The 22001-nt window shown below is 41.1% G+C and overlaps 1 protein-coding gene across 5 annotated transcripts in view; it reads right to left on the bottom strand.

Moving 5' to 3' along the window:
• Nucleotides 1–12251: 12251 nt before the first annotated feature.
• The window catches only part of SOCS6 (suppressor of cytokine signaling 6), a 39650-nt gene continuing 29900 nt past the window's right edge, over nucleotides 12252–22001 (bottom strand). For all 5 annotated transcript variants that reach the window (XM_082700153.1, XM_082700155.1, XM_082700157.1 and 2 more), the window contains one exon: nucleotides 12252–17894. In XM_082700153.1, coding sequence (XP_082556279.1) covers nucleotides 16165–17772 — 1608 coding nt within the window. In that variant the 5' untranslated portion in view covers nucleotides 17773–17894 and the 3' untranslated portion in view covers nucleotides 12252–16164. The remainder of the gene's footprint in view (nucleotides 17895–22001) is intronic.

The raw sequence follows: 22001 nt of genomic DNA on the forward strand, positions 1-22001 counted from the left end.
AATAAACATTTATTATGTACCTTTTACATACTGAATTCATTCTAGATCAGGGGATATTGAAGAAAATGCCTGTCCTTATAGAGTTTATATTCTAGTCAAAGAGGGATGAGGTGAAACAGGGGATAAACCAACAAACATGTAAACAAATAAACATGTAGTATGTTATATAGTGACCTCCAGTTCTGGGCATGACAAACCCTTTCATATCTGTTTAACTATCTCATCAAAAACAACTACAGGAAAACATGAAGAAGGCCCTGGAGAGTAACCAAATTTGACAGATTACAATGCTCAAAGCAGGAGAACATAGGAGGTCCACATTTACCCTGTCATTTTCCCAAGCACATTTTCCAAAAGGCAGAACATAGGAAAAGTGTCCAAGCTAAATGGCAGTCTTAGCAGAAAAAGAGACAACAGTCAGTATTTGGAGCTGTCAAAGCGTTTGGATATGGGCAAAACCAAAGAAAGAAGAGAATCACAGAGAAAAAGCCTAAAGATCTTCACACAAAGTCCTCCCAAGGCACTGTCTGAAAATTTTCATGGACAGTGTAAGCCTTCCTGAAGAAGAAAACAAAGAACCCTGGGAAAAAAAACAGAACAGGGCGGCTAAAGAGTCAAACAGAACCTTTAGCATCTAAGAATTACTGGGGAAACAGAGGTCAGAGTTCAAGGTAGAATGATCTTGGTAAACATTCAAGCTTGAATTTGAGATCCTAGAGTGGCCGGGAAGCATAGCTTTGTCATAAAACTAAGGGGATAACCTTAAACAGACCAGACTTAACAACACTTGCAATCAAATTTCAAAAGAATCAAGATGATCTGCCAATTTCCTAGCTACCTTCCAGAAGAAAATTAGACCTCTTCGGAAGAACAGAGTAACAGTCCAGAGTTCTTAAAATGTTTTAACCATAAGGTTCATTATCCAGACAAAAATCACCAGGGGTGAGATGTAAGAGGGTGGAGGAGTAGCAGACTGAAATGACATCAGATCCCAGGAGTTCAGCTAGATAGGTATCAAACCATTCCAAACATACAAACTCAACAGGAGAGAGAAGAGAAGAAGAGCAGCAATTCTAGGAACAGAAAATTGACCACTTTCTGAAACGTAGGAGGAGCAGAGAAGTGAGTCCCAAGGGATGGGAAGATAGATTTCGGGGGGAGGGGCTGGCTCCCGGCAAGCAGCGGAGTGGCGGAGCACAAAATCAGAACTTTTAGAAGTCTGCTCCATTGAGGGACATCGCTCCTGAGGCCAGGGCGGGAGACCCTTGTGAGGACAGTGTGGTCTCAGGTCCTGTACGGTCACAGAAAGATTGGGGGTGCCAGAGAGTGGCAAAGCTGCCAGGTATTGGAGTGGGGAAGCCGACTACAAAGACAGAGCCAGAGAGTGAGCTTTCAGCTCGGGGTTACCTGAAACTGATCCGTGGCACAGTCAGACCACTGCTCTTTGAGCAGAGACCCCACAAGTGACAGACCCGGGGAGACTCACTTTCCTCCGCCGGGAGAAACAGTGTCGCAGGAATCTGCTGGTTTTGGAGACTCCAAATGGGGATATGTGCCAGAGATACAAACACTCAGTCACAGGCAGGTGAGCTCCGAGTGTAGCCAGAGACCAGGGAGATAGGAGTGATTGATTGTTTTTCTCTGAGGGTGAACTGAGGAGTGGGGCCCCAAGCTCTTGGCTCCTCCAAGCCAGAGATTGGGAGGCTTCCCATCCTCCAAAGCTGTTGGAAAAGCGTTCAGGGAACAAAAGCTCCAAGAGCGAACCTGAGCAGATTATTTAGCCCAGAACCTGAGCAGATTATTTAGCCCAGCCCCTGGCAAGAGCGGTGCAATTCCACCTCAGGCAAAGACATTTGAGAATCACAGCAAGAGGCCCTTCCTGCAGAAGATCAGCAAGAACATCCAGCCAGACCAAGCTCACCAATCAAGGAGAACAGCAGAACTCCAGAGCTAGAGAAAAGCAATACATAGAATTCATGGCTTTTCCCCATAATCCTTTAGTCTTGCAAAGTTAAATTTTTAAAATTTTACTTGTTTTCTTGTTCTATATTTTTAACCTTTCCTCTTTCTGCTTTTAATGTTTTTTAACTAGTTTAACAATATCTTTCTAAAAAATCTTTTTAAACCATATTATCATAATCATATTTTATCCCTTCATTATATTTAACCTTATTTTTTGTATATCTATAGGTTTGAGGTTTTTTTCTAAAAACTTTTGGGATACAGTTTCTTGTAACAGATCAAAATATACCCTAATCTAGCACATGGCTTAGTTCTAGTCTCCAGACTAATCACATTCTTTTTTTTTTCCCTCTTCCTTTTTCTAACCAACTTATCAATTATTTTTTAGAATTTTTTTTAAATTTTCACCTTTATAATCATATTCCATCCCTTCATTGTGTTTACCCTTATTTTCGTGTATATATAAGTCTTTATTTCTTTAAAATTTGGGGAGGTAGTTTCTTCTAAGAGACCAAAATACACCCAAAATCAAGTGGGTGGCTCAAGACTGGGTTCTATTCACCAGTCTAATACATATATATATATATATATATATATATATAGAGAGAGAGAGAGAGAGAGAGATATAATACACACACACAATTTTTTATTATATTTATTATATATATTTAGTATATAAAATAATATAAAATTAATTATAAAATATATTATATTTTAAAATAATTTTAATAAAATATATTAATTAATAATATAATAAATATATTTATTATATATATAATACACACACAATATTTTATTTTTTATTTAATTGCTTTTTTCCTCCTTTCTTCTCCCACAGTTTTGAATCTCTTCAGATTTGGTTAGTGTTTATTTTTCTGGGGTCATTGCCACCTGTTTAGTATTTTATTCTCTCGTTCATATATTCTTACCTGGACAAAATGACAAGGCAGAAAAACTCACCACAAAGAAAAGAACAAGAGGTAGTACCAACAACTAGAAACCTAATCAATACAGACATTGGTAATATGTCAGAACTAGAGTTAAGAAAGATGATTCTGAAGGTGCTAGCTGGGCTTAAAAAAGGCAAGGAAGATATTAGAGAAACCTTTTCTGGAGAAATAAAATCCCTTTCTGGAGAAATAAAAGAACTAAAATCTAACCAAGTTGAAATAAAGAAAGCTACTAAAGAGATGTGGTCAAAAATGGAGGCTCTTACTGCTAGGATAAATGAGGCAGAAGAGAGAATTAGTGATATAGGAGATCAAATGACAGAGAATGAAGAAGCTGAGCAAAAAAGAGACAAACAACTACTGCACCAAAATTCAGAGATAAGTGATACCATAAGATGAGACAATATGAAAATAACTGGGATTCCAGAAGAAGAAAGAGAGAGGGGGCAGAAGGTATATTGGACCAAATTATAGTAGAGACTTTCCCTAATATGGCAAAGGGAACAAGCATCAGAATCCAGGAGGTAAAGAGAACCCCTCTTAAAATCAATAAAAATAGGTCCATACCCCGGCATCTAATAGTAAAACTTACAAGTCTTAGTGACAAAAAGAAAATCCCGAAAGCAGCACAGGACAAGAAGTCTGTATCATTAAGTGATAGAAATATTAGATTAGCAGTAGTCTTATCCACAGAGACCTGGCAGGCCAGAGAGGACTGGCATGATATATTCAGAGCACTAAATGAGAAAAACATGCAGCCAAGAATACTACATCCAGTTAGGCTGTCATTGAAAATAAAAGGAGAGATGAAAAGCTTACAGGACAAACAAAAACTAAAAGAATTTGCAAACACCAAACCAGCCCTACAGGAAATATTGAAAGGGGTCCTCTAAGCAAGAAGAGAGCCTAAAAGTAGTAGACCAGAAAGGAACAGAGACAATACATAGTAACAGTCACCTTACAGGCAATACAATGGCACTAAATTCATATCTCTCAATAGTTATCTAGAATGTAAATGGGCTAAATGCCCCAATCAAAAGACACAGGATTTCAGAATGAATAAAAAAATAAGGCCCATTCATATGCTGTCTATAAGAAACTTATTTAGACCCAAAGACACCTCCAGATTTAAAGTGAGGGGGTGGAAAACAATTTACCATGCTAATGGACATCAAAAGAAAACAGGGGTGGCAATCCTTATACCAGATAAATTAGATTTTAAGTCAAAGACTATAAAAAGAGATGAGGAAGGATACTAAAAGGGTCATTCCAACAAGAAGACCTAACAATTTTAAATATCTATGCCCCTAACATGGGAGCAGCCAATTATACAAACCAATTAATAACAAAATCAAAGGAACACATTGATAATACAATAGTAAGGGACTTTAACAACCCCCCTCACTGAAGTGGACAGATCATCCAAGCAAAAGATTATCAGGGAAATAAAGGCCTTAAATGAGACACTGGACCAGATGGACATCGCAGATATATTCAGAACATTCCATCCCAAAGCAATATAATACACAATCTTTCCTAGGGCACATGGAACATTCTCCAGAATAGATCACATTCTGGGTCACAAATTGGGTCTCAACCAGTAGCAAAAGATTGGGATCATTCTCTGTATATTTTCAAACCACAATGATCTGAAGCAAGAACTCAATCACAAGAGAAAAGTTGGAAAGAACTCAAATAATGGAGGCTAAAGAGCGTCCTACCAAAGAATGAATGGGTCAACCAGGAAATTAAAGAAGAAGTGAAAAAATTCATGGAAAAAAATGAAAATTAAAACACAACATTTCAAAAGAAAAAAAAAAAAAAACACACACACACAACATTTCAAAATCTATGGCATAGCAAAGGCAGTCCTGAGAGGAAAGTATATAGTGATACAAGCCTTTCTCAAGAAACAAGAATGGTCTCAAGTACACAACCTAACTCTACACCTAAAGTAGCTAGAGAAAGAACAGCAAAAAAAAGCCTAAACCCAGCAAGGGAACATAAATCACAAAGCTCAGAGCAGAAATCAAGAAATAGAAGCCAAAAGAATGGTAGAAAATATGAATGAAACTAGGAGCTGGATGATGATAAACCCCTGGACAGACTTATTGACAATGTGGAGGAAATGGATGCATTCTTAGAGACACATTAACTACCGAAACTGAACAAGGAAGAAACAGAAAACCTGAACAGACCCAAAACCAGTAAGGAAATTGAAGGGGTCTTCAAAAACCTCCCAAAAACAAGAGCCCATGGCCAGATGGCATCCCAGGGGAATTCTACCAAACATTTAATGAAGAATTAATACCTATTCTCCTGAAACTGTTTCAAAAAATAGAAATAGAAGGAAAACTGCCAAACTCATTTTATGAGGCCAGCATTACCTTGATCCCAAAACCAGACAAAGACCCCACCAAAAAGGAGAATTACACACCAATATCCCTGATGAATACAGATGCAAAAATTCTCACCTAAATACTAGCCAATAGGACCCAACAGTACATTAAAAGGATTATTCACCAGGACCAAGTGGGATTTATTCTTGGGCTAACATGGCTGGTTCAACATCCGCAAATCAATCAATGTGATACATTAATAAAAGAAAGAACAAGAATCATATACTCTTAATAGATGCTGAAAAAGCATTTGACTGGCGTGTCTGGGTAGCTCAGTGTGCTAAAGCCTCTGCCTTTGGCTCAGGTCATGATCCCAGGCTCCTGGGATCAAGCCCTGCAGGTGGCTCTCTGCTCAGCAGGGAAACTAACCCCCCCACCTGCCTCTCTGCCTACTTGTGATCTGTCAATAAATTTTAAAAAATCTTTTTTTTTCTTTTAGATTTTATTTGTTTATTTGACGGACAGAGATCACAAGTAGGCAGAGAGGCAGGCAGAGAGAGAGAGAGGGAGGCAGGCTCCCTGCTGAGCAGAGAGCCCGATGTGGGACTCAATCCCAGGACCCTGAGATCATGACCTGAGCCGAAGGCAGCGGCTTAACCCACTGAGCCACCCAGGTGCCCAAAATTTTAAAAATCTTAAAAAAAAAAAAAAAGCATTTGACAAAGTACAGCATCCTTTCTCAATCAAAACTCTTCAAAGTGTAGGGATAGAGGGTACATACCTTAATATCATCAAAGCCATCTATGAAAAACCCACAGCAAATATCATTCTCAATGGGGAAAAACTGAGAGCTTTTCCCCTAAGGGCAGGAACATGGCAGGGATGTCCACTACCACCACTGCTATTCAACATAGTACCAGAAGTCCTAGCCTCAGCAATCAGACAACAAAAAGAAATTAAAGGCATCCGAATCAGCAAAGAAGAAATCAAACTCTCACTCTTTGCAGATGATATGATACTTTATGTGAAAGACCCAAAAGACTCCACTCTAAAACTGCTAGAACTTGTATAGGAATTCAGAAAAGTGTCAGGATATAAAATTAATGCACAGAAATCAGTTGCATTTCTATACCCCAACAGCAAGACAGAAGAAAGAGAAATTAAGGAGTCAATCCCACTTACAATTGTACCCAAAACCATAAGATACCTAGGAATAAATCTAACCAAAGAGGCAAAGAATCTGTACTCAGAAAACTATAAAGTACTCATGAAAGAAACTAAGGAAGACAGAAAGAAATGGGAAAACATTCCATGCTCATGGATTGGGAGAACAAATATTGTGAAAATCTATGCTACCTATAGCAATCTACACAATGCAATCCCAATCAAAATACCATCAAATTTTTTTTTTAAAGAAATGGAACAAATAATCCTAAAATTTATATGGAACTAGAAAAGACCCCGAATAGCCAGAGGAATGTTGAAAAAGAAAGCCAAAGTTGGTGGTATCACAATTCCAGACTTCAAGCTCTATTACAAAGCTGTCATCATCAAAACTGTATGGTATTGGCACAAAAACAGACATATAGAACAATGGAATGGAATAGAGAGCCCAGAAATAGACCTTCAACTCTATGGTCGGCTAATCTCCGACAAAGCAGGAAAGAATGTCCAGTGGAAAAAAGTCTCCTAAACAAATGGTGCTGGGGAAATTGGACAGCCACATGCAGAGGAATGGAACTGGACCATTTCCTTACACCACACACAAAAATAGACTCAAAATGGATGAAAGACCTCAATGTGAGAAAGGAATCCATCAAAATCCTTGAGGCGAACACAGGCAGCAACCTCTTCGTCCTCAGCTGCAGCAACTTCTTCCTAGAAACGTCGCCAAAGACAAGGGAAGCAAGGGCAAAATGAACTGTTGGGACTCCATCAAGATCAAAAGCTTTTGCACAGCAAAGGAAACAGTCAACAAAACCAAAAGACAACTGACAGAACGGGAGAAGATATTTGCAAATCATATATCAGATAAAGGGCTGGTATTCAGAATGTATAAAGAACTTACAAATTCAACACCCAAAGAACAACTAATCTAATCAAAGAATGGGCAGAGGACATGAACAGACATTTCTGCAAAGAACACATCCAGAGGGCCATCAGACACATGAAAAAGTGTCAACATCACTCGTCGTCAGGGAAATACACATCAAAACCTCAAAGAGATACCACCTCACACCAGTCAGAATGGCTAAAATTAACAAGTCAGGAAATGACAGATGATGGTGAGGATGTGGAGAAAGGGGAACCCTCCTACATTGTTGATGGGAATGCAAACTGGTGCAGGCACTCTGGAAAATAGCACAGAGGTTCCTCAGAAAGTTGAAAATAGCTACCCTATGACCCAGCAATAGCACTAGGTATTTACCCTAAAGATACAAATGTAACAATACAAATGTAGTCATCCAAAGAGGCACATGCACCCGTATGTTTATAGCAGCAATGTCCACAATAGTGAAACTATGGAAAGAACCTAGACGTTCATCAACAGATGAATGGATAAAGATGTGGTGTATATATACAATGGAATACTATGCAGCCATCAAAAGATATGAAATCCTGCCATTTGCATTGATGTGGATGGAACTAGAGGGTAATGCTGAGTGAAATAAGTCAATCAGATCTCCCTGATATGAGGAATTTGAGAGGCAGAGTGGAGGGTTGTGGGAGGTAGGGAAGGAAAATATGAAACAAGATGGGATTGGGAGGGAGACAAACCATAAGAGACTCTTAATCTCACAGAACAAACTGAGGGTTGCTGGGGGGAGGGGTGTGTGTGGAAAGGGTGGTTGTGTTATTGACCTTGGGGAAGGATGTGCTACGGTGAAGTGTGTAAGGCTGATCATTCACAATCCTGTACCCCTGGGGCAAATAATACATTATATGTTAATAAAAATAGTTAATTCAAAAATTACCAGGGATGCTTAAAAACAACAAACAACAAAAATAGGGCCAAAGGACCGCAAGTCAGGCAATAAGGAAAAAACACAATGAAATGGATCCAGATGAAAAAAAATCTCAGCTGAAAAATGGAAACTACCATAGAACCAAATAGAAAGTGGAATCAAAGAACACCATTAAAAATTTACAAGCTAGGCGTAACCAAAAAACTGGAAATCATAGATGGGAGGATTAGGTAACTCAAAGATAGATCAATAAAAATGATACTGTATGAAGAGGTGAGAGAATGGTTGAAAAAATAAAGAGTTTTGATGATATTTAGGGAAGTAACAGTCTAATATACATGAAATTGTAAGTCTACCAGGAAAGAACAAGAAAGGGATAGAAAAAGAAATTAAAGAAATAATGATGAAAAATTTCCTGAAGTTAGCAAAAGAAAAGGAAAAAGAAAAGATTTAGAGATCCAAGAAACACAACAAAATCCAAATAGGATCAATTCAAAGAGAACCACACCTCAGCACATAAATAATTGGACTACTGAAAAATAAAGACAAAGAAAAACTAAAATATAAAAAGAAGTAAGAAAGAAAAGGAAAAATCTTAAAAGTGTGCGGTGGTCGGTAGTGAAAGAATTACACCTAATTTACAGAGAAAGAATAGTGCAAATGGCAGCTGGTTTATCATCAGCAAGAACAGGGTCCAGAAGACCATGGTATGACATTTTAAAAGTAGTTACAGAGCAAAGGAAAAGGTCAACCTAGAATTCTATACCCATTGAAAATATCTTTCAAAAACAAAGGGTAAAATGAAGATAATTCTGTTAAAGAAAAGTTGAGAGAATTCATTGCCTTCAGATTTACATCATTGGAAACACTGAAATGCAATTTTTTAAAAGATTTATTTATTTATTTTAGAATGAGTCATGGTAGGGGCAAAGGAAGAGAATCTTCAAGCTGACTCCCCACTGAGCACAGAATCCAATGTAGGACTTTATCTCAGTACCCTGAGATCACAACATGAGCCAAAACCAAGAGTCCACAATGATCTGAGACCCAGGCACCCTGAAATGCCTTTTAAATAGGATTTAGCTATTTTCAGTTTCAGTTAATTGTCCGAAACTTGCCAGGCTGATCATATGTACTGATAGAGTTTAGGACAACTATTCAAAGTTTATAACAAAGAGATTATTTCTGTTTTAATGATAGTGGGCTAGCTATAATATAAATGGCTATTTTCCGTAAGTGGGGAAGGAAATTTACCTTGAATTCATCAAAACGATTACCATAGGAACAGAGATGGTGATTTTTTTCCTATCCATTTAGGTGCAGGCCAAGAAGTTAGAATGTAGAGTGTAAGTATAGTTACAACTACTTCCAGAAGGAAGTTCCTGTTCAGGATGTACTTACTACAAAATGACAGGAAGTTTAAGAGAAATGGCTGAGCTTGGGTATATGAATAAGAAAGAGAGGATGGAAGGTTTCTTTTGTCTGCTAGAAAGCATAAAACTGTGGCTCCTTGCATAACAGGGCACAAGTGTCTCAGGCAATCTGATCAAACACCACATAAGCCAAAAGAAGTAACATTTTCCTTTATGCACAAAACATGTGGAGAAGTCCTGCCAAGAGTTAGAATTCAACTTTACCTAATCGTGTTCCTATATTAGCATATCAGACAGTTTTCTTTTAAGTGAACCTTTCCAAGGCCATGCAAGGGAAAGCCATGTTCCCATCCTCAGGATTAAAAGGTGAAGCTCATAAGATACACAAGTCAGGCCCCATAAGTGGTTACCTGTCAGTGCCTGGATAGAACATCTTTGTTTAAGCTAAAGTAGTCCCCTGGAGAAGAAAGTAGTCCCATGGAGAAGAAAGAAGCAATTCATTTGCTTCTGCTGAGGTTTCCCCCTGACAATCAGAAATAAATATTCTAAACAACAGAAAACACCAAGTAGAGGAAGTATATCATACTGGATGACAGCATGGATTTTCGGACCAAATGGCGGTAAGTTTGTAAGCCGGTTCCGTCACTTGGTATCTTTGTGACCTTCCAAGGTCCACCTTTGCATCAGTTTTTCTTTTTTCTGATGCTAAGGTGCCTGTCTCACAGTGGGCTGCATCGAGGATGCAAAATATATGTTAAGTAAGAGTTAGTCGTACATACATTAGCACAGTTTAAGCTCACTATTATTTTACTAAGAAATAAATGATGTAAAATCCAGCTCTCCATTTTCACCTATTGATTCCAGGAGATTCCAGAACCCATATATTGTAGAGCAATGGATTCTTCTGTATTACAAGATATACATCCCTTTGTTTTCTAGGCAATTGTTACACCCCCCAGCACTATGAGGACGGTGATTCTCTGGGGCAAATGGTGCTCACCACCTGGCAGCCACAAGAAAACAAGAATGCCAAGGTCTACAGTGAGGAGAGGGAAATGGTTTGTGGCAAATGCAGGAGGGAAACAAGTGGCTTGAGAATGAGTTCTCAGTGGAAGAAGAGATGCCACCTCTTAAAATTGCTAGGGGTGTGCACCTGGATGGCTCAGTCCATTAGGTGTTTGACTCTTGATCTCAGCTCAGGATTTCATCTGAGGGTTGTGAGTTCTAGCCATGCATTGGGCTCCGAGCTGGGCATGGAGCCTACTTAAAAAATTGTAGGGGGTAAGGCGGGGCCAGAGAGCAGATTATCTGCACAAGGGAAGAGGCTTTCTCTAGTAAGAACCTTGGGTAGAATTCCACACACATATATGGAAAATACATACATACATACATACATACATACATACATACGTGTGTTTGTGTGTATATTTTTTTGAGAGAGCGCGCACACGCGAGTGTGAAAGCAGGAGAGGGACGGCGGGAGAGATCGTAAGCAGACTCCACACTCAGCACAGAGCCTATCATGGGGCTCGATCTCCCAACCCTGAGATCATGACCTGAGCTAAAGTCAAGAGTTGGATGCTTAACCCGGTGAGCCACCCAGGCACCCTTAATTCCATGTACTTAAGAAAAAGTTTTATAAATTCGCTTGTGACCTAGGCCCAGGGCAGGATTTGATGGCCCAAAGTGACCTCTAGGCAAGACAGCTGGCCCTGTTCATATACCATATAGAAATAACCCCTGCTCTGGCCAGTCACTCTTTGACTTTTTACACTCTTAAGGGTGCCTTTCCCAAGAGGACTTCTAACTCCTTAGAGGAGGTGGCAAAGCTTCCTGGTACTAAGTAGGGAAAATGCAGTTGAAGACTAAAAGTGTAACCCCAGGAGTTTGGGTGCAAAGCCAGCTGTGTTCAGAAACATACTTACTCTTGGGGCGCCTGGGTGGCTCAGTGGGTTAAGCCACTGCCTTCGGCTCAGGTCATGATCCCAGGGTCCTTGGATCAAGTCCCACATCGGGCTCTCTGCTCAGCGGGGAGCCTGCTTCCTCCTCTCTCTCTCTGCCTGCCTCTCTGCCTACTTGTGATCTCTGTCAAATAAATAAATTCTTTAAAAAAAAAAAAGAAAAGAAAAGAAACATACTTACTCAGATGCCACTACGACTGGGTTCTCTGCCAGTGTTAGGCCCAGGCATTACTGCGCCATGGACTTTGGGGAGAAGGCTTCGTGGGGAGGGAGAGTGGGAACAGACGAACTGGTGTTCACCACCCATTAGCAAGACAAGTCATGCAAAAGAAGAAAACAAGAGTCAAAATTTTTAAAAAGATGTTTCAGCACAACCTTCTTCCAGTGAAGTTTTATTCCTACATTCATTTTAAGCAGACTTGGTCTCACAGGTGTTCTGCCTGCTTACTCCCAGCTCTATGTTGAAGGCTTTCAGGGCAGTAATTAACATTAGCTGATTACTAATTCATTTCATGTCTCCCACGAGCAAAGCTATTTCACTTTTTCCTAATTTTTTTTTCTTTTTTTTTTTTTTACTAATTTTGGTCCCTACCCTCCAGTCTCTGCCCAGTTTATGGGGCATCCAGAAACCAACTAGTACCTGATTTAATTAAACTTCAGACTCTGTATCCAGGTTATTAAGTAGACTACAAGGCAGATCTTGTGAACGAAATTTTTATTTACACACTGTATCTAGAAGCAGATACATAAATTCTTATACAATTAATTTCCAAAAATGTGCAAGAAATTACTATAATTTGTTTACAAACCAAAACACATATTAAAATCAATGGACTTTGGATAATTCATTCTGTGGTGTTCTCAGTACAAATGGTACACACCTGATTTGAAACATACAGAAAAAGTGTAAACTACAGCAATCTGGATTGCAAGTATTAATTTCATGGCACTCCAACGACTATAAAATTTCTTTAATCCAACATGTATACTTATTACAAAATTCTATAAGAATTTTTCATCATCTCTGGATGTAGAGTTTGGATCACTTTTCAGAAACATCAACTACACATTCATCATATTATGACTGATCAATAAAAAGGATGTTTATTTAAAAAATCCTTAATAGGATTTTACAAAGTAGCAAAAGGAACCAAATTTGTGATTACTAATGTACCAATACTTTATTTTGGAACTTTAAAGTTATTTATGGAACTGGTAACTGCTCCTTATTAGAGTTTTCAACAAAACTGTCTATTGCTGGTAGAGTGATTTCATTTTCAAATTGACTTCACATTTGATGACAAGCCATTAGGATTTAATATATATTATTCTGAATCATTCATGAAACAAATTATCTCGTATATAATGTGAAATGTACAATGATTAAAACTGGCGTTTCTGAAAGCATTATTAAGATATTTAGATTTATAGCACTAGCAGGGGCACTGCGTATAACCTATTCAAGATTTTAGTCATTTTTATCCTGTTTCATTAATACTGGCTCAGAAATTATAATGTATACTTTGTGTTTATTTCCTATATGCCAATGATTTTTGTCTTTTGGCACACGATTTTCTTCAACAGCAAGATGGTTACCCTTGTAGTCGGTTTCCTTAAAAACTATTCTTAGTTCTATGATCATTTCCTGTGATATGTTTCTGACCTTCTAGATTTTCAGATTATTGCACCAAGTAGAAAGAGAACAGTTTTCCTTAGAAAGAGAAAGAGTGAGATATTTTTCAAGTACTTTCTATGCTTTCTTATTATTTATAAAAATGCCTAATAGTGTCCTAGTAAGCCTAGAATTAGCTTCTGGCCTCCATCGTGTTTTGTGACGAAATGTTTGATTAAAAAAAATGACTCTGATTCATTTACTATGGCAAAAGGATACAGCTTTCCTGTTTTCTCTTTCTTGCCTTGAGCTCAGATTTTTTAGAAGCACATATTTTAAAAATCACTTACAGGTTTTTCCCGCGCCATCTAAACTGCCATTCAGTAGAATCCAGAAATTTAACCAAATGGTATCTAAATCAAACTACAGGACAGAGATTTCTCTCTTTTCCCCCTTCCATTTTTAAAGACTATTTTATTTTAGGATCCTATAAAGCCAGTCTCTCACATTATGTTGTGCTGCCTACGCCAAATGGTTCTTTCTACACAAAAGCAGAAAATATCCCAATACTCCTTTGTTGGTAAATAATTTCTTGGCAAATACTTTTATTTTTATCAGTACACTATCAGGCCCTAGCAATTTCAAACTGGATTAGAATAGGGCATTTCACCTTGAAGTATTTTATGTTACGACTACACAAAAAGCACATAAAAAACTGGCTTTCTGAAATAGAACAGCATCAAGACTTGCCCTCCATAAAACACAAAATACAATTTTAAAAACATTTAGATGAAAATCAAACTAATCTTAACTTGAAACTAAATAGCTAGATCTTGAACACATGGCATCATGAGGAAAACGTGGGGGGCAGGCTTTGCCCACATGACGAGACAGGGTTCAGGGCAGTCCAAAGACCTCTGTGCACCATGATCTCACAAAGAGTACATGTAAATGCTTCTAGAAACACGGAGAAGCCATTTCAACATTTATTATTAATACACAGTGACTCTGTGACAATACCTGCCATCTAATATAGATGCACAGGGACTTTTAACTCACCCTAGATATATTTTAAATTGTTTAAAAATAAATAGTTTTGCAAAAAAATAGTTTAAATGTCTTGCATTAATTTGATAAGTTTACAACTCTGTTATAGTTCTTAATCCAAATAGCTTATAGTGAACACTTAAATTATATTATTACAGTATACTCCATATTCCATCCTATTAGGTGAAAACGTATCAGAAAATGAAAGAGGAGTCTTTGCGACAAGGTACAATCAACATTCCACCAAAATTAAGTACCTTTTCCCCTTTAAGTCAAAATACCATAACACGGTATTATTGTGCCTTTTCTTGGTATTTCTCAGTTCTGACCCTAAAAAACAGAAACAACAACAGCAACAAAAAACAGGGACACTGGCGTGTCTGAATGACAAAGCCATTAAGGGTGACCTAAGACCTTTACTCTTACTTTTAATTGAGGGGTAAGAGATGGGAAAACTGAGTGGCAAAGGAAGAAATGTCTTAAATTATATGTTTCATCAGAGGTGGAAACATTTTCTAGATGGGATGCTTCCAAAACACTCACTGAAGCGAATAAACACTGAATTTCAAAATAACCAAAGTACTGGGGATAACACACTCCTTTCTGTGCCCCAACCCAAGCAACTGAATCAGAGATAAAACAACTAATGCTGGCTGCCAATTTACTTAAGACTTAACTAAATTTAAAACAAGACAAAACAAAAAACCGATTTTTAAATGGCGGTATAAACGATGGGCAACAAGACTTCCATATACCTGATATGGTTTTTAATATTCTTCTTACAGGAGGCTCCACAAGTTATACAATTTTTCAACTAAAGTCATCAGGTTTTTTGGTTTTGTTTGGTGGAGAGAAGGAAGGGTCAAATCTAGCACATCTTAACAGTGACTACATAAAAGAAGAATATAAACCCAAATCTAAAACAAGGTTTTCTACTCAAATCAATTTAAAACTTTATATAAACTTAAATGTCCCAAGAGAATCTAGTCCTTTACGAAGGTCAGTTCTACATCAGGTTCACCCAAAGAAAATGTTGGCTAAACTAAAGAAATCACAGATAAAACACTTTACCAAAGGAAAGTATAATTAACACAACAAAATTACTATCACAGGAAACTATGATCATCTAGTGTCTCTTCAATAATAGTTCTAGTCCCATAGGTCTTCTTATGTTATTCCAATTTGTACCAGAGCTTAATGACAGAAAAGGCAACAATTTCTAAATTGGTGGTATACACTTCTTTATGATTTTTTTTTTCATGTAAGGCCATTTATTAAAATAGACAAACCACAAGATGAAAATGAAGGCAACAGAAAAATTCAACTTTTCACAACCAAAAAACAGCACAACCTCAAAAACAATTTGGAAATAAGTGTTGTAGAAGTTATGTTGCAGATCTGCATTCCAATACCCAAGATTATGTCAAATCATAGTTCTAAATAAATCCATCTGAAGTATGAGATTAAAAATCATTTTCAGTGTATGTGTAAATTCTGCATTTTTTCATATGGGTATGTTTATTCAACACGATCTTTGAAAACGGGCCACTTAAAGAGACATAACAATATTCATTCTGTAGGTTTCATTCAACTTTACTTAGGGTTGAATACACATGAAATGTGCTTTTAATGCATAAAAATCACAGTGGATAGCAGCAAAGGACTGGGGGGGGGGGTGGTTAAGGAGAATCTGATCATTCACATTGTGATTATTCTGCACATTTATGAAAGATAATTCACACTTCCAAAACCGCAAGACTTCCCTTTTTAAAGAACCAAAATAAACCCAAGACACCTTGCTGACACTTCCCCACCCCTGAACAAATTGATTACTTTTACACATAAAACTGAAATAGTATGGCAGCAGAATTTGATAGCAATGTAAGTTTGTAAACTGTATTTCAATCTCTTTTTCTTATTCCCAAAGTGCAAGATGCAGGGTTCTCGTAATCTTTCAGTAGTGCTTCTCCTGTAAGTAATCCTTCATTTTGTTTGGCAAAGGCAGTTTCTGAATCAAGTCTATCCTAGTATACTGACGTATAACAAAACGACACAGGTACTGCAAAGAACGCACCTGCATGAACCGGGACACGGGATTGGTCAGTCTGACCGGGTAAGTTGCAGATCCAGGCAACCGAGACCTTGAATAACAAAAAGCTCCATTTTCAGAGTCCCTGATTGAATGCTCAATTAGATCAACGATGGACGTGTGTCCTTCTACGTCGGGCTGTTCATAAAAGCTAAACCTACCATTGGAGTGTTCGATTCTCGTGTGAAGTGTTTTGCCATGGGAGCGGAAGCTCAAGCTCAAAAGGTAACGGTCGTCAGAACTGTCCCGAACAAGGAAAGAGCCATCTGGCACATTCGCCAGCTTCCCTTCTGCCTCCCAGCGCGTGATGGGTCCCCAGTACCATCCTTGTTTCGCCAGTTTTTTCAGCTCCTCCGTAAGGCTCGTCACAACCATGGGACCGCTACTCTGCACCGAGTCGTACACTCTCGCCACCCCAGGGGCAGAGTTCGGGTCAAAATTCAAATGGCAGCGCATGCTTTCGGCCACGTGGGCATCTGTGCCGGCGAGCGCCCCGAAGTTCCTTTGGACTGGATTGGTCTGCATCGGAGGTAGCAACGGTGAGAGTGGGGGGGCGTCGTCGTGACCCGCTCGGGGGCTCTGCAGCATGACTCCGGTGGTGCCGATCAACAGGCCGTTCACCGCCTGGTCCACGAAGATCTCCGGGGCCACCACGAGGTCCTGGTCTACCTGATTCTCGTCTTCGGCGAAGGAGCCGCCTCCCACCTGCGGAGGGACCGCGGAGACCTCCATGGGCGAAGAGGTGTCCAGACAGTAGCCGCGCGGCCCCTCCAGCGGGTACATCCCCTCGTCTAAAGGCACGGTGTACTGAATGTAGTCCTGAGGCACAAGTCCGATAACGACAGGCACGTGTTCCTCGAGGTGCAGGTGCAGGTCCCCGTGCTGGGACTCGGAGCCCTTGAGGGAGCTGCTCTGCTCCGGGCACACGGTCTCCGACTGCAGGTCGTGAAAATCCTTCCGCACCCCGTTCAGGGCCGGGCTCGGACTGGACGTGTGAACCAAGGCCTTGACCCTCACCTCCATCTTGATGCACGTCTCCTCCGAGTTGGTGGGCCGCAGCGGCCACGGCGTGGGGCTGTAGTGGTGGCTGCGCAGCGACGTGGAGCGGATGGGCCGCTGCGCGCGCACGTCCTTGAAGACCAGCGGCGCCGACGAGGAGGAGAAGGTGTCGTCGTCGGCCGAGCCGCCGGCCGCCGCGCCGCCCTTGCCCTTCTGCTTCTGCTTCGCCGACAGCCGCCGCTTCAACGTCCCCATGAGGCTCTCGCTCTTGGAGCGGCCCTTCCCGCCCTGCTCGCCGTCGCCGCTCAGGTCGCAGCCCGCCAGCTCCTTCCCGTAGCAGCCGCCGAACAAGGGCTCGTCCTTCCCGAAGTCGCCGGCCAGCGCCGGCTGCGGCACCACCATGAAATCCGTCTCCTCCTTGCTCTTGCTCAGGTTGAACGACTTCCGGAAGGTCTTGAGGCTGATCTTCTTCATGGTGACGCGCTGCCCACACGAGGCTCAGCCGCTCGCCGCCAAGCGCTCCGCACGCATCCGGGGAGGCCGCGATGCCGCATCTACGGCCGCGCCCGGCCTCGCAGACCCTCCGGAGCCGTCCCCTAGAAGCAGAAAACGTGCCGTTTTTAAAAAGTCTCATTACGGGGGGTTTCCACACACGTTTTAGTTCACTGTTCCAGGCCTTTAGCTCCCGAAGGAGGACGCGCGTGTGGCGGCAGCAGGGTCGGCGCCGTCCGCGCGGGGCGCCGTCCCCCGCCCCCGCCCGCCGTCCCCCGCCGTACCCCCCCGCCCCCGCCGCCGCCTGCCGTCCCCCGCCGTCTCGGCCCCCCCCGCCGCTCGCCGTCCCCGCCGTCTCGGCCCCCCCCCCGCCGCCCGCCGCCCCCCCCCCCGCCCCCGCCGTCTCGGCCCCCCCCCGCCGCCCGCCGTCCCCCGCCGTCTCGGCCCCCCCCCGCCGCCCGCCGTCTCGGCCCCCCCCCGCCGCCCGCCGCCCGCCGCCCGCCGCCCCCGGAAGAGCCCGCGGTCCTCCGGCGGTCCGCGTCTGACAAACTCCTCGCGACGCCTCAAGAACAAACCCTCCTCTCCTTTCCGCACCTCGCTTTTGAGAAAGGGTCCAGGTTCCCGCCTTTCCTAACTCGCTCCGCCGGGGCGACGCTCGGCTGCTGTCGCCCGCGTCCCCAGCAGCACAGGCTCAGGGACCAGGACACCGGGTCCAACTGGCAGAGTAACAAAGCCCGGCTGATTCCTCAGTAGTTTACATACACTTTCAAATACATAATCAGCTGTAGGGACACATAAAAAGAATCCTGTCATCCGCGAGAACCTGCAGGAAGTCAGGACATGGGCCCGCATGCCCGCGAGTTCCCCAAGAAGGCTCCCGGCCTCAGCTTCCCCGCGCCCCGCGCCGCCTGAGCCCCGCTCGCTCTGGGGCGCTCCCAGCCGAAGCCGCGCGGGTGTAAGTGTCGGTCTACTCGGAAGATTACGAAGCATATTTCCAGAATGATTATTTCTTCCTCCTCTTCTTCTTTTTTTTCCCCCCTGGCAAATTTTTACTTCTGTATCCAAAAATATGTTTTCTAAACTATCTTATAAAACATTCCATCAGAGAAAAGATAGGATTTTAACCTGTAAAGACTTTCTGAATATCATTTTATAGGGAAAATTGGGGGCCCCAGAAGTAATACTGGTAACAGTAGTACCTGCCGTGCAAAGACATTCTGTTTTGTTTTTTTAAAGATTTTATTTATTTATTTGTTTGTTTGTTTATTTGACAGAGATCACAAGGAGGCAGAGAGGCAGGCAGGGGGGGGGGGGGGAGCAGGCTCCCTGCTAAGCAGAGAGCCCCATGTGGGGCTCGATCCCAGAACCCTGGGATCATGACCTGAGCCGAAGGCAGAGGCTTTAACCCACTGAGCCACCCAGGCGCCCCAAGACATTCTGTTTTAAACTACACACGTTTTATTTCCTCTCTGTCCAAGCTCTGCAGGTTCTGCAACCATCAAAGTATAATGTCCTAAAATAAGATGATTAGCTTGACTTGAGCAAAATGCTAATAAAACTAAGAGCAAGATCCTCCCCACCCATCAGTTCAGCACCACTGTTTCTTGGCAAAAGAAAAAAAGCTCTAAGCTTGATGACATTCACAAATTCACTATGCATTTGCTAAGTCCCTGCTACACACCCAGCACTGTATGGTCATACACAGATTAATAAATCGTTTATGGCCTCATAATCTAGTAGCTCAGAGAGAGGTATGAATGTATGTATGAATGGACAATATTTAAGACAAACCTATTAGTAATATACTGATGATAACACAAAGGGAACTAAGAGAGACATCTTACAAACATTTACAGATAGACAGGATTTGGTTACTGTGTGCATAGAATCTGAATGAAATCATTTTTAATAAAAGCCACTCACATCAGACAATCTATCAGGGGATCAGCAATATCATCTCCTTAAAGGAAAAAGCAATTTTAAAAAGTCTTACTGTCATGTACTATGTTTTCGAGCAAGTTGTAAAAAAATGCATATATGTACTTGGAGGGCCAGTTACTTTTAAACGTACTAAGTTGTCTATTAGATGAACTCACTATCCAAGTACCATTATCTTCCACCTAAGCATAAACATGTAATAATTAAGTTATTAACAATTTTAATATAACAAAAATATGACCACTCATAAACATGAAATGGAGAATGTAACAATATACTTTAGTTGGCAAGTCACTCCTTCTGAGTAGACCATATAGGTTTTGTAGCCAAAGACAGATTCCAACATGTAATCTTTTCTGATAAGAATAATAATCCAACTATGGTTGTGATAGGTACATCTCTAAGTATAACTCCTCCACGCAGCAGAATTTAGAGATTTTTTTGCTATGTGATAAAGATGAATTACAACCACTAGAAAGAAGCGGATATGAAACACAAGTTAAGTAAAATAAGCTCTTCTCTTACACAACACGTGTAAATTATGTTGAAATTTTAAAAGGTCAACAAGAAAAAAGAACAACAGAAAGGAGCTGATATCATAGAAATAATAAATAGTAAGTAAAAATGTACAAAGTAGCTTTCTGGTAAAAATTAATATTGTGTGTTTGCATCACACAAGCCTGATCTATGGGCTTGAGGATGAGTAAGTCCTGGGTCAGGACCGTGACACCCTGCACCCCCAACTATGCAACCGCTTCAGGGGTCATCAAACAATGATGTCACGAAACCTACCACACTTAGAATTTCCATAGTAATTATCATATCAACTTGCCTTGCTACGGAAATATTTCAGGAAGGCAAGCGTATGTAGCTCCATGAAAATCTGTACGCTGCATGAGCATATGAAGTTTTAAAAATGCCTGAAAGTCAGTCATACATTCTGCTGCAATTAAATACCACTCCAGAGTAACATAAAGTAATGCTGTAATACTACCTATGAATGTGCCAAATATCTGGAGAAATCTTTGCAAATAAAGAAACACTATCACACACAGAAGCAGGTCCAGGCATACATGGAAACAGGGCACATCGGCAAACCGATGGCAAAGGACACAATTCAGTCCTCAGCGTGAAGACAACTGGTTATACATCTGGAAAAATGAGAAAACTGGATTCCATACCTCACACCAGCAGTGAAAATAAATTATGAGATTAAAGATCTAACAGTGAAAATCTCATTTTAGTTGGAACAAAATATAAAATATCTTTAAGACTTTGAGATAGGAATAAAATGTCTAAGTGCTCGCTTTGGCAGCACATATACTAAAAATAGGAATAAAATGTCTTAAGGCACATAAAAGGATAAAGAATAAAATCAGGGCACCTGGCTGGCTCAGTGGGAAGAGCGTGTGACTCTTGATCTTGGGGTCTCACATCACTTTAAGCCCCATGTCGGGGGTAGAGATTACTTTAAAAAATAAAAGCTTTAAAAAAATAACAAAACTTGTTCAAAAAGATGCACAAAGGGACTGAGATGTCATCTATCAAATTCTTTTGTGAAGCTAAGAAAAACAGGACAACGTAAGTATACCAAAGCATCCACTAACTTCTCTTAATCAGAACTTTTTTTTTTAAACATTTTATCTACTTGATAGAGAGCGAGCACGAACAGGAGCAGCAGACAGAGGCAGAGGGAGAGGCAGGCTCCCCACTGAGCAGGGAACCCATGTGGGGCTCGATCCCAGCACCCTGGGATCACAACCAGAGCTGGAGGCAGATGCCTAACGAATAAGCCACTCAGACATCTCCAGAGAGAACTTTTTTTTTTTAAAGATACATTTTTTTAAAATTTATTTGACACAGACAGGTCACAAGCAGACAGAGAGGCAGGCAGAGAGAGAGGCGGAAGCAGATTCCCTGCTGAGCAGGGAGCCCGATGTGGGGCTCGATCCCAGGACCCTGGGATCATGACCTAAGCCGAAGGCAGAGGATTAACCCACTGAGCCACCCAGGTGTTGCCCCCCCCACCCCCAGAGAGAACGTTAAAGTACAATTCTTCACAGCAGTAGAAACTGCATTTATTTGTCTTAACAGGCTGAAATGGTGACCTGAACACTAATAAAACCTCCTGCATTCATGATAATTTTCTGGCTCACTAGCACAATGAATCCAATTTTGTTCATAAAAGAACTGGGCATCAGTTCACACAGAGATTAAGAAAACTTAATTACCAATAGCTATAAAACCAAAGGATGCAAACATGAGACAAAACA

The sequence above is a fragment of the Mustela nivalis genome (assembly GCF_964662115.1).
Source record: "Mustela nivalis genome assembly, chromosome: 14".
NCBI lineage: Eukaryota > Metazoa > Chordata > Mammalia > Carnivora > Mustelidae > Mustela > Mustela nivalis.